Here is a 17,017-nt window from a genome sequence, read left to right on the forward strand (position 1 = left end):
TCATGATGCACTGCAAAATCCTGGATTTGCTTTTTCCCTTCCCTCAAACCAATGCCCTGAGGTCCCTCTCTCTCTGCTACTTTAATGAATGAGGTACCCATTATCAGGGAGAAATGATTTTCTGTGGCCATCCATGGGGCTAGCAACCAAAGCGCCGAAGAGCTTTGAGAAATGCTTGTGTTGACAGTCCATCAACAATTTCTAAGGTGGTGTTCTCACATTTTGCACATGCAAATATTGAGCCCCAAGCTCTTTTGTTGTCTTGTTCCTTCATGTTTCCAACAAAAATGGTCCAAAACAGATCAACACCCGTAACAGTGAATGGAGGGAAAATGGCGGCATCCAGATCTTTCTGGGGGAGGTCTGACACTCAAGGTTTAGCCTTATTGGGTTGTCGAGCTTTCGACACATAACACACAATTTCTCACTACGGCTCTTTTGCTAGACTCCTTTCCTCGAACAACATCAGTATGTTCTCCGACATTCGCATAATATCCTCTCAGGTCCTGCATGACTCCATTTTTCACATGTACATCTTGCATTATCAGTCTTGCAAATGTGGTGGACCTTTTGCAGGTAACAATATGATGGATCTGATCGTCATGCAAAGGGAATACCACAATCTACCTCCCACTCAGATGAGCTACCATTCATAACAAATGTAAGCAAGGTCAATGAAATCCATTTCCCAGTGAAACATCCCTACTTGCATACATATTTCACTTGAGAACAATTCGGCTGCAGCTACTTCCGCGGTACTGTAAGGATATTTCACACTCAGTCTGCTGTGAGATCTTTTCTTACTTCATCTCGAAGTCTTTGGATGAATCGAAGACAGTAGGCTGCTGACCTCAGAGACGCTTCTGCCAGCCTCGACACATTCTCCGTTTCTAAATGACTGGTAACACTGGGATTACGTGAGGCAACAAGCTTATTTCCTCTGTCTCTGAAACTGTCTTTCTACAACTACTTCATCTCTGTTAGTTTATAGGCCATTGCTCAAGTTGGCAGTTTTCAGGAAAGATGGACCATGAACCCATCTTCCATTTATCTCCCTTCGACAGATATGCCACGACTCAAGTCATCAGCTGGGTTCAAGGCTGTTGGCACATACTTCCAGTGACTTGCATCCCAAACAGATTGAATCTCCACCAATGCACGAACACCTACAAAGGCCTTGCAAATGATATTGAATCCAGAGTGTATCCAGGTGGAGCACAATCCAGAGGTCAGTCCACAATGTACATCTGATGGCTTCTCTTTAAAATTCAATACAGATTGTCTTGGCAAGCCTTGTGTGGCAACCAAAGGGCAGCCATAAGTTCAACCTTGGTAGAGTGGTTGTTTGATGCAGTGGAGCCACTCTCGCCTTGGCAAACACCAGTGTACTTCTGTACCTCTCTACAGTTGGCCACAATAGGTATGCTGCGCTGCCCATAGGCTCCATACTTGCATCACCAAACACATGTGGCTCGGAAGAACCGACAAGAGTCCACATGGCTTTCAGGCATCTTACAAATTCAACGTAGTCCAGGCCTTTCATCTCTGCAAATAATCACTTGCCACTTAGTTCACATCTCGTCAGGTAGAAGTCATCAGGTCCAAGGGACTTGTGTCTCCAGACATCTTGCATTGCCATCTTGAAACTTTAGTGTGACTGCTGCTGCCAGAGACCTAGGGGGTCATATAACATTGACATCTTCGACAGCACTATCCTCTTGGTATACTTCTCCTGTGCTCCAGATCTCTGACAACAAAGCTCATAATTTATCCATCACAGGGGTTCCATCCTAAACCTAAGGTTTTGACCTCCTCACCATCAAGACTAATATCTGTTTCATTCAGCTTTCCTCGCTTCTCCAGTGCAAGCTGTTGCGAACCCTCCCTCCAGTGAACAATACCTGTTTCCTTTATCTGGAACTGTCCTGTGGCTAGGATTCTGTCAAGATCATGCATTCTCTTTAAAGCTTCATCAGAAGTTTCTATAAGAATGTATTAAGTCATCCATGTATCTGTCTCTCTGGGAATACACATTTGATGCATCAGGATAATCTTCCTATATGTTGATCTGCCATAAGGAGGACAACATAACTCACCATGTCAGGGTGATGGTTTGTCACCAAATGTGACTCGGAGAAGTCTCCAGCCGTGACAGTAGGGCATGTGGCTGCTTTCATGTCTCTCAGAGGAATCTATGAACATGTGTATCACTATCTTTTGAGTTTTATCTGTAAATACATCTGGAAATGTCTCCAACTATGGCAACAAGTGTTCTTCACTAAACCTAAGAAGAACGCCAAGTAGGTTTCCTATCAACCCTGGACCTTTGTACAAGTAGAGGTTGAAAGTGACACACCTTGGTACTGACACGCTGGGTCAAACACCACATGAAGGGGTGTGCTTGGTTTAGGACAGGGCCGGTAGACTCCGTGATGAGGAAGATATTACACTGGTCCCTGATCACAATGCAGGATTTTACCTCATATCAACTTTCTCAGCCTGGGCATTTCCTGTCTGTATCCATGAATAGCGTCATTGTACATCTTCGCCTTTGCGTCGTCTTTCTGGAGACTGCGTTCCAGAGAACAGAGGCGCTTCTCGGCAAGAAAGTAGTTGTTTGGCAATGATGATGGATCCCTTTCCATGGAAGACCAATCTCATATCTATCTCCTGCTTGACACAAGATGCTTGCATCAATTCAAGTGACCTTTACGATCTTCGGCTGACATAACTTCAGTTGGGCAGTCACAAATTGGGAGCCTGAATCCCAAGTGGGTCTCAGCAAGTCATAAAACTTCTCAAGATTAACTTTGTCAATAAAGTTAACTGAACAGATGGATGAAAGACGTTGTGTTTTGTCTGGTCCCATCTGCTATACCATCCTAGTTTCGTCCGCTTCCCAATTGGTTCAAATGGCGGTCCTTTATGGCAGTCGCCTCTTCTTCCTATGATGCAGGTGACTGTAGTGTACTCCCAATATCAAGGTCAATCGGTCCAGCTTTGTGTGGAAGTCAATATCCTAAGTGAGGGAAATGAATGTAACCATGGCTATCCAAGGGCTGCATACTCAAGACTGTCTTATTGTCAATCTCATAGGCATCTATCTGGAATTCTTCTCCCGCTCTCTAGAGGTGAAACCCAAAACTTTACTCGTCGGCTATTGACATTTTCCAACCTTTCACATCCTACTAAATGACAAATGAAGTCTCTCTTGTTTGCCTTTGGGAGTCAAGAGCCTTTGCAAAATCCTTTCTTATGACTGGTCCCTGTACCACCACCATCCACTAAGACATTCCAACTTCTCGTGTTCTGCCATTCTGTGCTTTGAACATTACTCTCACTACTGGCAATATGCTATCACAATCCAGAGGTGTCGTGACTGGGCTTACTATTATTGGTGGATCCATGTGGAGCAGTTTATGGTGAGTCCTTTTGCAGCCATTTGTAGCACCTGTTCGCTTGACTTGCACTCTCTAAGCTAAGTGTCCCTCTCACCCAGACAACTGAAACATAGTCTGAGATCTTGTGACCTCTGCACACGTTCTGATACAGATGAATCAACAAATGTGGGACACTCTGAAACTCGGTGTTCCTCTTCACACATGTAACACTTTGGTGTTCTCTTTATTGCTGCTGTGAATATACACCCCCTTTTCCTATCCCTAGGGTTTGGAAAATTTTGGTTTCAATCTGTCTTGCCCTTTTCAATGTCACCAAAATCAGGATCAAACTCATCTTTGACCCTTTTCTCACAAAGTCACTAATATATGAGTCACTGAGCTGCACTTCACCCTTCTCTCTAAGATCTGTAGCGAATAAATTTCCACTTCTCTATATGAGGTGTGATGGCAGACGGGTCACAATCTTCCGTAGATTATCATTGGCATTCCCATCTGCATAGTAATTATGCGTTGGAGGGTTCAATGGTGCAGTTAATTAGGTCAAGTGAAAAAGTCGTCACGCAAGGCATCTCTATTATTTCAGGAATCTTTGGCCTTTGTCAGCTTGTTAATATGTGCACGTAATAATGCTTTGCCTGACCAAACCGATCTTGTAGAATCTTCAAAGCTGTGGTATATATTGTTCCACCAGACCAAGTCCAGATATAGCCCTCTCTGCATCACCTGATACATGCATTCTCAGCTGCATCATCCTCTCATATCATCTGACAGATGAGGTTTATTATGAATATATATGAATTTTGAACTTCTCAATAAAGTTCACATACTCCAGAGGGTTTCCATCAAACTTCCTAAGGTAACAGGAATGTCTTTGCTTCCAACTTAAATAGAGCCTCAACAATAGACATATTATTCAAATTTGAAGGCAACTCTGTCTCTATGTAAACTCAACTAGACCTCCTATCCATGTATCAAATGGCTGGTTCTGTTGTAAAGGGCCTGGCTTCTCAACTGCCGATGACTGTTGTTGTCCAGTATGTGAGCTTTTGCCACTAGACAAACTTGATGGGATATCATCTTTCTCACTGGTGTTAGATTGTGACTGATCCGGTGAATCGCTGTGGATGTATCTACCAAGATTCTGTTGATTGTGCCCTAATGTCCTGCAGAATGACCATCAGCTGATGAATTCTGTTCAACTTTAACTCCCTGAACCCGATGGAGTAGAATGATGAGACTTATTAGCATGATTAGACTTTGTAGTCTTCTGTTTCTACCTTGATTTTACTGTGTGATAGATCTTCCTCTCCATTTTCACTAAGTGAAAAGTGAAATCTTCAGCCTCTTCCTCAAAGGTGTAGATGTCATTTATTAAATCAGCCTCCACTGGTCTAACCTGGCAACCCTGAGTTTCATCAACATAGGTATAGAGTTCTGCATGTATCTCACAGGCCTTAGTATAGTCTGTACGTAACTCCTCCAGTTCTTTCAACAGTCTTCGTCGACTCACATTCTCTTGAGCAATAGCTTCTTGCACTCTATGGATAGTTGTAGTTATTTTTCCTCGAATACTCTTTTCTCTTATTCTTCACCAACTTGATTCTCCCTTCAATATCTTGGGTATGTAGATCATCACCCATTGCCAGATATCATCAGGTGATGGTGATGAACCATGATTCTTCTCCTAGCTACCAAGCTGAACACTGTACTTTCTCTTCAGGAAAATTGGTAGGAATCATATAGAAAGAACCATAAACACTGGTCGAGATATTCCTCTAACAAGGATGTTTACTTCCAGGTTCTTGAAATAACAGAATGATACAATGCTTAGCAGCTTATATTTAGCACTTATTATCATGAAACAACATTTGGTGAATATCCCATTATATTGAAACTACAGCAATAAGTTCACAATACATGACACTGTCGTACAATGACTGCTCCCAAGTTTCACGCAAACTGAAAAAGTCTAGCAAAACTACAGATAGTAAATTCCATGAATTAACACTGAGCATGTTGACTTAATATTGATTCCTAAAACTACAAACTGACTCTAAAATCCTGACACATTATAACGAGAATCTGCCATATAATTTACAAAACACAATGTATCAGAGCGCACCATTACCACGAAAATAGGATACAGTTTGCACGTGACCAAATAATTGAACATTCCTATAATTGCAAAATACTCTGAAAATAGTATAATACACCATACAAACATGGATATATTATAAGAGTGACATTTGTACCTGAAGAGTGCATCTCGACCATCTCTGAAACTTCATATATACTTGCTCTCAACAAACTCTTTTGACCATCGCGGGTCACTCACTACGCTCGCTCGCAGTAAACTTTCAACAGCCAGGGAGCATCTATTGTATCAAATGTCAACGACTTAAGCCACTACTACGATGTATCTACAGTCAGAGAACTTAACTACTGGTCAAATAAGATATTATTCCAAACTAGTACACAAAATGCAAAATACTGCTGCACATTTCCTGACTAGAAACAATTCTGCAAAATATTATGATTACATCAGGGAAAACCAAACAAATTGTAGTCATGACCACACTAAATATACACTATTAGTCTCTAAAACCAAAACAGTTACAACATAATAAGACTGTCTGCATGGTATTCCTTAATACCAATGTACATGATAAAAATGACAAGCTCTTTATACTGACACACAAATAAAACTAACCATAGCAGAATAATTCAGGTGCAACCTAGCCTTTAGACAACATGTAATATTATTCCAAACACTAACTATGATAGTAGAAATCATAGTTTTAGTTTTAAAACAGACACATCGAAGCAAATCATATTTCTATTGATATATTGGTATCCCTGGATGGTGTTGTTTTATCCCGGTTTGACATTGCAAAAGGATGTTGTTTCATCCTGTGTTGACATAGCAAGAGAGTGTTGCTTCATTCTGACTGTTGGCGAATATTGCTTCCTCTTTTGTGTGGTATGTTGAATTTACGTAGCTAGGGGCTGTTGTTTCATCCCCTGTGAGTCCGTGGTTTGTACGTAGTTCACAATACAGGTTATTCATGTCTTCATAGGCGGAGGGGGTCGCGTAGATACTCAAGTCTTGGCGATCTGAAACATAATAATTATACATTTGAAGTACATGTATGGAACTATTAAAGCCTCTATAACATAAGGATCACTAACACATCCCAAGAAGGTATCCCTGTCTATCACGTACATGTATGTGATAAATTGTATCATGTTTTTGTGACTCACAATTAAGTGATTCAGTGATTCAAACGATTATATAAACCTATGACCCTTATTAAATAGATATCAAAGTCTCAGTTTAAAAACCGCCAAATCTAAGCAAAGTATCTTGCTATATGTAACCTGTCCTTGTTTTAGTGTGTGATTGAGCCTATTTGATTGGCATTCTAGAAGTTGGGTAGATGAAGAATAAGGACTATCTTTATGGATATACAACTTCTTTATTCTATATAGGCGACGTTTCGACATAGATTCTAATGTCGTTGTCAAGCAAGTGATACATGGGAACGAACAAAATTTGCAGTTTTACGTCGGCTTTTAGCGAGGCCAATGTCGCCGACAGGGTAGGTGGGGTTTTAGGTAAATGAATTAATAATGGAGTAATAGGGAGTAAACCACCATACCCCAAAATATGTACATGAAGGGGATTTAAACTTACCTGAATTTTAAATAAAACGTTTATAAATATATAGTAAAATAATGAAAAGCCGAAATTATATAGGGAAAGAGAAAAATAAAGCACTTGTTAATAATAGGAGGAGTTGGAATTGAATAGATATTAAATAAGGTTGGCGCAGAGGGGTGAGGGGTGAAGTAGGGGGTGAGGGTATGGAGACGTTGTGTAGCATATTTTGGGATTAAATTGTTATAGTGCAGTTAAGCTCTGTTAGGAATACGGGGCCTAGTAAAGAAAGGAAAATGGTTTAATGGCGGGGCTTGGGGAGGGGGGGGGGGGTATGAGCACTGAAGTCGGTAAAGGTTTTGCCGAGGGTGTCTGTATTATGGTAGATATAACATGATAGGTATATTGATTAAATAAGAGTGTGGTGGAAGAGTGGGTTGACTTAGGGGTGGGGGAGAGTTTGTAAATGCCAGTTAAGGTTTGAGCTGGGAGCGATAGTGTTCTGTGTGGTATGGGTTGGGGAGAGGGGTGTTATATAATGGCTATGGTTGAAGTAGCGGCTGTGAGTGAGGTGGGTTGAGCGTGGTTGCCATTGTGTGGGAGAGAGAAACCGGATCGAAAAGATAGGAAGGGGCGCGCGGACGTCGGAGAAGACGGCCGCGCTGGGAAAGGTGAATTTGGATCCCTTTTCTAGACAGTGAGGGGAGAGGAGATAGATTTTTTTAGGTTAAGTTTGTATAGAAATTGGATCCATCCATTCATTCATTGTTTTTCTGCGCTTTGAGCTGGACACGATTAACGCCCCGCACCGATCGCCGTCTCAAATCCATTACCACAAAGCTGGCTTCGCCCCCTGTAACCTCCTCCTCTCTACCGACCACAGCCGACTGACTACAAATCAACACATCCTACCGGTCGCCGCACCGTGGCCCCCCAGGGCCTGGAAACACGCAAGTGTTACTTGTGAAACCCTGACTATCATTGACTCCTAAATCATTCGAACTGTAGCTCGCTACTAGATCAAACCTTTTTTCTTTCATCTCATTTGTATTTATGCTTTCTCCTGTAAATTTGTTTGTATTTTCATTTGTATATTGTGTATTCTACCCCAGCCCACACTCCCGGCCCCACTCAATCCCAACCCCCTCCCGCCATACTACACTATGGCCTCCCCACCCCTCCCAGCTTCACTATTCTTCACTCCAACAAAAGAGTTCCCACACCTTACCTCCCCAATTCAAATGGACCCCATCCCCATAAACTTCGGAATCGACATTGATTCCCTGCACCCATCCCTACAAACATCAAAACCACCACCCCCAGCGTCTCAGCCCCCAAGCAACTCAACTAAATCCACTAAACGCCAAGACAATGCACATCTAGCCTGCCCCCTGAAAGCTCACGATCTAACAAAAAGCAATGCGACAAAGCCACCCTACCCCAAGCCCAAGACAATAAGCTCATACTACTAGCCTCCGCCACCAACACACACACTCCGCTCAATCACACATACTCTATCAACAAATTCGCCCTTTGCCTCAAACAGCACAACATACAATACAGATACATAAACAATTGTGGCCGAGGCTTTAAAATCACATTCACTGACAAACAAGCACTAAACAACACACTTAAACACACACTGATAGACGGAAAGCAAATAAACTGGCAATACCCACGCTGGCAAACATCTATACAGGGAGTCATCTACATAGACACAAGCGAAACTGAAACAGACATCAAACACTACATTGACATCGCAAACACCATCCCAAACCAACCAAAAATCAACAACTTCAGAGCAATCAACAACAGACAACCCACCACCTATAATCCTAACACACAAACAACCTTCCTTACATTCGAAACCACTACTCTTCCCACCCACATTATATTTGGCGCCCTCACTTACAAAGTACACCCAACACGCAAAACCCCACAACAATGCAAATACTGTTTTTCATACTCACACATCTCAGATTCATGCAAGCTCCCCATGCTATGTCCAAAATGCGGGTCGGACACACACACACTAGATGAATGTCGCCAACAAAAATACTGCATTCACTTCGACACACCCGGCCACACCGCTACACAAAACACATGTTCCATCAAACAAAAGCACATACTCAGGCTCAACAAACACATTAAAAACACCGACCTGCCCAAACAAGCACGCCCAATACTCGCATACAACTCCATCCTCTCAGCCTCATTATCTTCCCCCTACACCTCCTCCTCCCCTAACTCGTCATTCTATTCACCCCCTCCCCCACCCAAACCCACCAAACCCACCCACATCCCAACCCACAAACAAAACCCAACCCCCCACCGTCCAAACACACCCAGCACCCACCCCTAAACCCACACTTACTCTCACACCACAAAAACTCCACCAAAACTTAAACAAGATAGTAGAATTCATCATCGCAGCCATACTTATGGAAAAACCTACAGCAAAAAAATTACACACACTCGCACACAAATCCAAACTGTACCATAAAAGCCTCGCCAGTCTCCTTATCGCCATCAAAAACCCCTTTTAAACACAACAACCTCTACTAAAGCACTAAATCCCCCTCTTTTTCAAATTCATGCCCTACACCATGGTATTTATTCAAAGTTTATTCCAAATTGCAGTTACCATGGCACTTATCCAGTGGAATTGTAATAGTCTGCGAGCTCATGGGCATGAGCTTAAGGCACTCATAGCCCATAACAAAATTTCTCCCGAGATTATAGCTCTCCGAGAAACCAGATTATCACCCCAAAACGCCTTCAAAATACCAGGCTATAATTTCATTCGGAAGGATAGACCTGGGCCACCTAATTACCCAGGCCCCCATGGCGGAGGGGTGGGCATTTACATTGTAGAAAAAATTAATTATACCATTTTGCAAATTCCTGTCACCAATGTAGAAGTCCTGGCTATAAACACTAAACTAAACAACAAAGAAATCACCATTATTAATGTCTACAGAAATCATAATATCAAAATCACTCCCCAAGATCTAGCAATACTCTCTACATTCATAGCCCCCAATACCATTTTACTCGGAGACTTTAACGCACATCACCCACTGTGGGGCACAAGACCCCACACAGATATTAACGGAACCCGCCTCGCCGACTGGCTAGGCCAACACAATCTCACTTCACTAAATGACAACCAACCCACCCGTTACCCTCTTTCCCACCTCCACTCACCCACAGCCATAGACATCACATTCAGCACCCCCAAGCTAACACAAGCTTGCATATGGGAGGTACACAACGACACCTGGGGCAGCGACCACTGCCCCATTAAAATCACTATAACTTCACACATCCCCACCTCACCAACCACCACTCCTCCACCCACACCCACAGAAACCAGATACAACATTAATAAAGCAGATTGGAAAAAGTCCACAACACTATGCAACCAAGTAAACACCTCATCCATCAACAGCCCCGATATAGACACATTTAACAGTAATCTTACAAACACTATCCTAAATATCACAAATAAATGCATTCCCACTTTTCGGTTCAACCCCGCACAAAAAACAGTCCCGTGGTGGAGCCATGAAATTATAAATGCCAGAAAGGCTAGAAAAAAGGCCCTTAATCAATCAAAAAGGGACCGTTGAAAATTACATTTAGCTAAACAACTACGTAACAAAACTAAACAAATTATCAAGGCAGCAAAAATCACCCATTGGAGGAAATTCTGTTCTACCCTCAGGCAATCTCATCGAAATCCCAGGACTATGTGGAATAAATTTAAAGCCATAAAGGGCATTTCTAAAAAAAACATTTCACCCAACTTTCCAGACCTAACCACAAACAAAGATAAAGCAAATGCCTTTGCTGCCCATTTCTCGGCTACAAGCAGCTCCACCAACTACCCACCCACCTTCCAAAACACTATTAAAAACCACCACCCCCCTATACACCCCACAACCTCCTCACACAGACCAACCCATAAATAAAATTATCAACATACATTAACTTAAAACCGCCCTAAAAAACAAACAATCAGCCTCAGCCCCAGGTCCAGATACCATTACATACACAATACTAAATAAACTACCCCCCAACATGCATAACCTCACACTTACCCTCTTTAACCATATCTGGACCACAGGAACTATCCCCAACACTTGGAAAACAGCCAGAGTGGTACCAATCCTCAAACCAGGGAAACCCAACAGCGAGCCTGACTCATACCGTCCCATCTCTCTTACCTCCCACCTCTGTAAAACCCTAGAAACAATTGTAAACAACTGGCTCAAACACCTTATTCTAACCAACAACTTCCTTAAGGAGGACCAGAGCGGCTTTACTCCAAATCGACAAACATTAGACCACATTTTACATTTAGAACAAGATATCAAAGTAGCACAAGCTCAGAAACAATATACTATGGCCATTTTTATTGATTTCAGTAAGGCATTCGACATGGTTTGGCACAACGGCCTACTACAAAATCTTCAAAAACATGCTATTCACGGTCGAATTGTAAATTTCATTCACTCTTTCCTAAACGACGGACAAATAACAATCAAATCTCACAACACCATCTCGGACCCAAACCCCCTAGAAAATGGAACCCCCCAGGGGAGCATATTATCCCCAACTTTATTCAACTTCATGATTAATGACATTTTTCCAGATAAATGGCCAGAAATCACAACTGCCAAATTTGCAGACGATATTTCATTTTGGACCTCCTCCACCTCAGTTAAACAGGCATCACTCAACACTCAAAAAATGCTAAATTCCATTCAAAACTGGGCCCCAAAATGGGGGTTTCACATCAACGTTAAAAAAACCGTGGGCATATTATTCAAAACACAGTATATGCAAAATTATACCCCCAAACTTCACCTAAATAACCAAGAAATTGAATTAAAAAAAGAAGCCAAATTTCTAGGAGTAACTTTCGACCGCCATCTGACATGGACACCCAACATTAATAACTTGGTCAATTCATGTCAAAAAAAGATCTAAACTTAATGCGAGCCATCAGCGGCACAAACTGGGGTGCCGACAAACATACCCTCATTAACATATATAAAACTCTCATATTATCGAGATTGGACTACGCCGCCCCGATTCTCCACAACCTCTCCACCCATAATCTTCAAAAACTTAATTCCATTCAATTTAAAGCCCTCAAATTAGCTCTTGGTGCGAGGAGTGGTACCTCTCTTCACACATTACTTCTACACACAGGCACCTCTTCAATCACACAAAGAATAAACCAAACCACACTCCCTTACTGGGCTGGGGCCCAACACAATCCCATATTTAAACTAATCACAAACAAATATAAAAACATTAAGAAATCTACACTTAAAAAGTTCAAATCAAACCAATTTAAAGCATCATGCCTTACTCACTTATACAGTCTGCTACATGCACAACAGCTAAACACCACTCAACACACACCTCCCATTACAAGCTACATTCACGACAAACCCCCCACCCACCACAGACATGTCCCTTGACACAATCCTCAAACAACTACCTAAAGACACCCATCAAACCACCATAACTAATATCATAAACAACTACATAAATACAAACTACCCCACCCACACTCACATATACACAGATGCATCAATCAACACAAACAAAACCACAGGCCTAGGCATACATGTTCAACAAACCCCCTCCGATCACAACTTATTTCCACTATACAAACTACACCACAATAAACACTGCTGAACTCACTGCTATTCTCACTGCACTACACCTAATACCCACCCTTCCCCAAACAAACTTCCTCATCTTAACTGATTCACTCAATTCTATCAAACAACTCCACAACATGCACTCTAAATCGCGCCCAGACCTCATACACAATATAGTAATCCAAACAGACTCACTCGCACGCTCAAACAAAAATATCACATTTACATGGATACCCAGCCACTCAAACATCACAGGAAACGACACCGCAGACACCGCAGCCAAACTCGCCACATCCCATATATCACCAAATCTCAATTTCCACACATCCAAATCAGAAATAAAAAACTCATTAAAACTAACATATCAAATACAAGCTTTCAACACAACATCAACACAAACAAATCAACCTGGGTCACCTCCATTTTAAAATCTCCCAATAAGAAAAATCCCCACATATTCAAATATCAAAAACATAGACACAGCAATAACCAGACTAATCACAGGCATCACAAACTTAAATTACACACTCTATAAACAAAACAGACACCCGGATGGACTATGCACACATTGCAACACCCATGAAGACATAAACCACATATTCACACATTGCCAGCTGCAACAAAACAAACATTAAGCAATTACACAGCAACATTCCCACGAAATACCACAATAACATACACCTCCTTCTCAACCCCCACAATCCGCCCAATATCTTCCATGCCATAGCCAATTTCCTACAAAACTCTAACCTACTCCATAAAATTTAGAACCTCCCAAACAAACCCTCTCATTACCACTCACTTCTAGCTTATATATTTAGATCAGGCTTCAAAATTTCACTTATCCATACTATCATTCTATCACCAGCACTTGCCTATACATTTAGACCCGGGAGTCAATTTCATTCATCCATAGTGCTCTAAATCCGCTACGACGTCCGCGCCCACCCCTAACCAATCACACTAGATAAAATTGTAAACAAAGCAATCCAACCTCTCTAACACAAGGTCAAGTCCACCCACCCCCCACCAGCTTACCTGCAATCTTCACCAAGCAGCCACGGCCCCTTACCCACAGCCTTCTTCGCTCCCTCCTCACCCCCCATCCCCACCCCCCCACCAACTTAACCAACCCATTTTTCCTTCTTTATTAAATCCCTTATACTAATTATGCAGCTTACCTGCATTCACCTACATGCCCCACTATGCTATATACTTCCTTATAATCTCCTCCCCGTACCCACCCACCCCTCAACCATAGGCCCAACATTTTCATCATTACTATTTAGTTATAACACGATCTCCTATCACTAATAAACTCAAGTGTAACGGTTTTTCTTTTCCTTCCCTTTCCCTTCATAATATCGGCTTTTTATTTATTTTTTCTCATGTTTTTAAAGTTTTTACTTCACAATTCCACTTAGGTTAATGCCCCAGCATTTATATTTTTTTGGGTACGGTGGTTTATTCCTTATTTTAAACTTATTTATTATTATCTTATCTCCCACCTATCCCGTCGGCGACATTGGCTACAGCTAAAAGCAGACGTTAAACCCTAAATCATCATCATCATCATCATAGAAATTGTTTGGGATGGTCTAAATTTTATCCATTAAGTTTGAGTTTGTGAGGAAAGTAGCTATAGCGTTGAATATGTTGTGTAGGTTGTGTGGATTGAGTAGAAGGTGAATATTGTTGTGGAATTTACTGGGTATAGAGTTGTGTAACTGGGTAATGTTTGTTTGTTGCAGGTGGCAGTGTGTAAATATATGTTCAATTGTTTCGGGTAGTTTACAATGTGTGCATAGTCGATCTGGGTGTCTGTTTTGTTACCAAGTGGGTGGTTTAGGTTGGTGATGCCGGTGATTAATCTCGTGATAACTATATCTGTGTGTTTGTTGTTTGAGTACGTGGGGGGTTTTGCTAATAGGTTTGGTTATGATGGATTTGACCCAGATGGATTTGTTTGTGTTGATGTTGTGTAAATAGTTTTGGTTAAGTGTGTGAGATTTAATGAGTTGTTTGGTTTCCGTTTTGGATGTGTGAAAGTTAATGGGTGGAGAGGTCTGTGTGGTGGCTAATTTGGCTGCAGCATCTGCTATGTTATTACCCTGATTGTGTGTGTGTGCTGGGATCCACATTAAGGTTATGTTTTTTAATTGTTGTAGTGAGTGAGCTTGTAGGATGATGTTGTGTATTAGGTCGTTTCGTGATTTTGAATGCTTGTTTTGAAGTTGTTTGATAGCACTGAGGGAATCTGTAAGTATTATGAAGTTGGTAGGGTGCATGTTGGGGATTAGGTGGAGACCAGTTAGGATAGCTGTTAATACTGCTGTATTGATATTGGTGTGGTTTATATAGTGGAGGTTTGTTGTACATGACCGTGTGTTTGTTTGTGCCGATGGATGCGTCTTTGTATATGTGGGTGTGGTGGGGGTAGTTTACATTAATATTGATTTGTTTTGGTGTGAATGTCAGTATTTTTAGGGAGGTTTTGAAGTGTGCTTACAAGGGTGGCGTCTGTGGTGGGTGGGGGTTTGTCGTGAATGTAGCTTGTTATGGGAGGTGTGTGCTGTATGTTGTTTAGCTGTTGTGAGTGAAGCAGATTGTTAAGGTAAGTGAGTAAGGGGGCTTTGTTGAGATTGTTTTAAAAAATTTTGATGGTTGATTTTTTCGGCGTTTGTGTATTTGGTTGTAATTAGTTTGTATATTGGGTTATGTTGGGCCCCAGCCCAGTAATTGAGTGCAGTCTGGTTTATTCGTGTTTTGATTGAAGGGATGCCTGCGAGTAGGCGATGAATGTTGTGGGAGGTGACAGTCCTAGTACATAGGGCGTGTTAAAGGGCATTATATTGGATAAAGTTGAGTTCTTGTAAGTTCCATGGGGACAGGGAGTGGAGGACCGGAGCAGAGTAGTCCAGTTTCGACTGTATAAGGGATTTCTATATGTCCATAAGTAGGGCTGGATATTGCCCTGATTTTCATATTGTGATATATTGCAATAACTTAAGAGATATTGCAATATATATTGTGATATATTGAGTGGAAGGTGTCTGCTCAAGGGCGTACATCATAAATTCATAATAGCTCTCTGTGTGCGACATCATCTTCTTAGTTGCTGTTACAGGATACTTTCAGTCTCCCCGTCCCCATTGTGTATGGATGTATGCCAACCGTTTACAGATAAATAAAATGATATAGAGTCTTAACGTGGAATGTTTAACTGAAGTATTGCAACATAATGATAATGGTAACAGTATAACATGATTTTCATGGTCAGTGTTGTTTGCTTCATCAGAATGCACTTCAGTACAGTATGTATTTATTGTTACTGTATATCAGTGATACCTTCAGATTCAACTCCAATATTAACATATGTTAATATGAACTATTGCAAAATGAAATAAAAACATAATTTAATTGAACTACTTGAGCATAAAATCGTATGTGACCTCGAGTTACTAAGATCCTTGACTAGAATGCCATTATACAGTCCTACTAAATTTATAAGACTTTGGCCTTTAAGATAAATCAATGTCATATGTACCATTATGAAACAAACAAAAATAACAAAATACTGTGAATTGTGAAATGGTCACTCAGAGCCAGAGGCTCTACTAATAAGTCCAAATATGAAAAATGGTCCTTTTTAGGCCACTTAACTCCTCCAAATGAAACCATTGAAACCCACAAATCTTAAAGCATTTGATAGAATATTTGGTACTTTTTGGTACACTTCCACTTTTAAAAAGTTACATGAAACCAACAGAAATAAAAATAGATTTGCCATATTTTTGCAATGGAAATCAAGGGCAGATAATTCAAAGGGAGTTAACTCTGGATGACCCAATATATTGCAGAATCTGAACCATATCGCAATTATCGTATCTCGAGATACTGTACCGGTATATACCCGTTTACCGTAATAGTGCACAGCCTTATAAATAAGTGTTTGTTTGTCGGCACCCCAGTTGGTACCACTGATAGCTCTGATGAGGTTGAAATCTTTTTTGACAGGAGTTGACAAAATTATTAATATGGGGTGTCCATGTCATGTGTTGGTCAAAAGTTACACCTATGAATTTTGCTTCTTTTTCGAACTTGATTTCTTGGTTGTTAACGTGTAGTTTGGATACACGGTAAGTGTTTTGGGTGATGTGTATACACGAGATGTTTGTACAATAAATGAGGGATGAGGCGACACTGAGTTGTTTATACAATAGAATGGGTGATATCACAGGATTAAGTAGGTTGATAGGAAGCCAGTAAAGAACATG

The 17,017-nt window shown here is 41.2% G+C and overlaps 1 protein-coding gene across 1 annotated transcript; it reads left to right on the top strand.

The window, feature by feature from the left end:
- Positions 1 to 7,597: 7,597 nt before the first annotated feature.
- LOC124280240 (extensin-like) lies at positions 7,598 to 8,531 on the top strand. Its single transcript, XM_046716144.1, has 2 exons — positions 7,598 to 7,621; positions 8,172 to 8,531. Exons 1-2 carry the CDS (start codon positions 7,598 to 7,600, stop codon positions 8,529 to 8,531), a joined length of 384 nt encoding a protein of 127 aa, XP_046572100.1.
- The last annotated feature ends 8,486 nt before the right edge of the window (positions 8,532 to 17,017 follow it).

The sequence above is a fragment of the Haliotis rubra genome, unplaced genomic scaffold (genome assembly GCF_003918875.1).
Source record: "Haliotis rubra isolate DU_JTF1 unplaced genomic scaffold, ASM391887v1 Scf2620, whole genome shotgun sequence".
Taxonomy (NCBI): domain Eukaryota; kingdom Metazoa; phylum Mollusca; class Gastropoda; order Lepetellida; family Haliotidae; genus Haliotis; species Haliotis rubra.

Excerpts from the sequence above, each read along its gene's own strand:
- LOC124280240 (XM_046716144.1), top strand. The coding sequence starts at position 7,598 with ATGGCTATGGTTGAAGTAGCGGCT. Across the intron at positions 7,622-8,171 it reads CTATGGTTGAAGTAGCGGCT|CCCACACTCCCGGCCCCACT; the intron begins GTGAGTGAGGTG and ends ATTCTACCCCAG.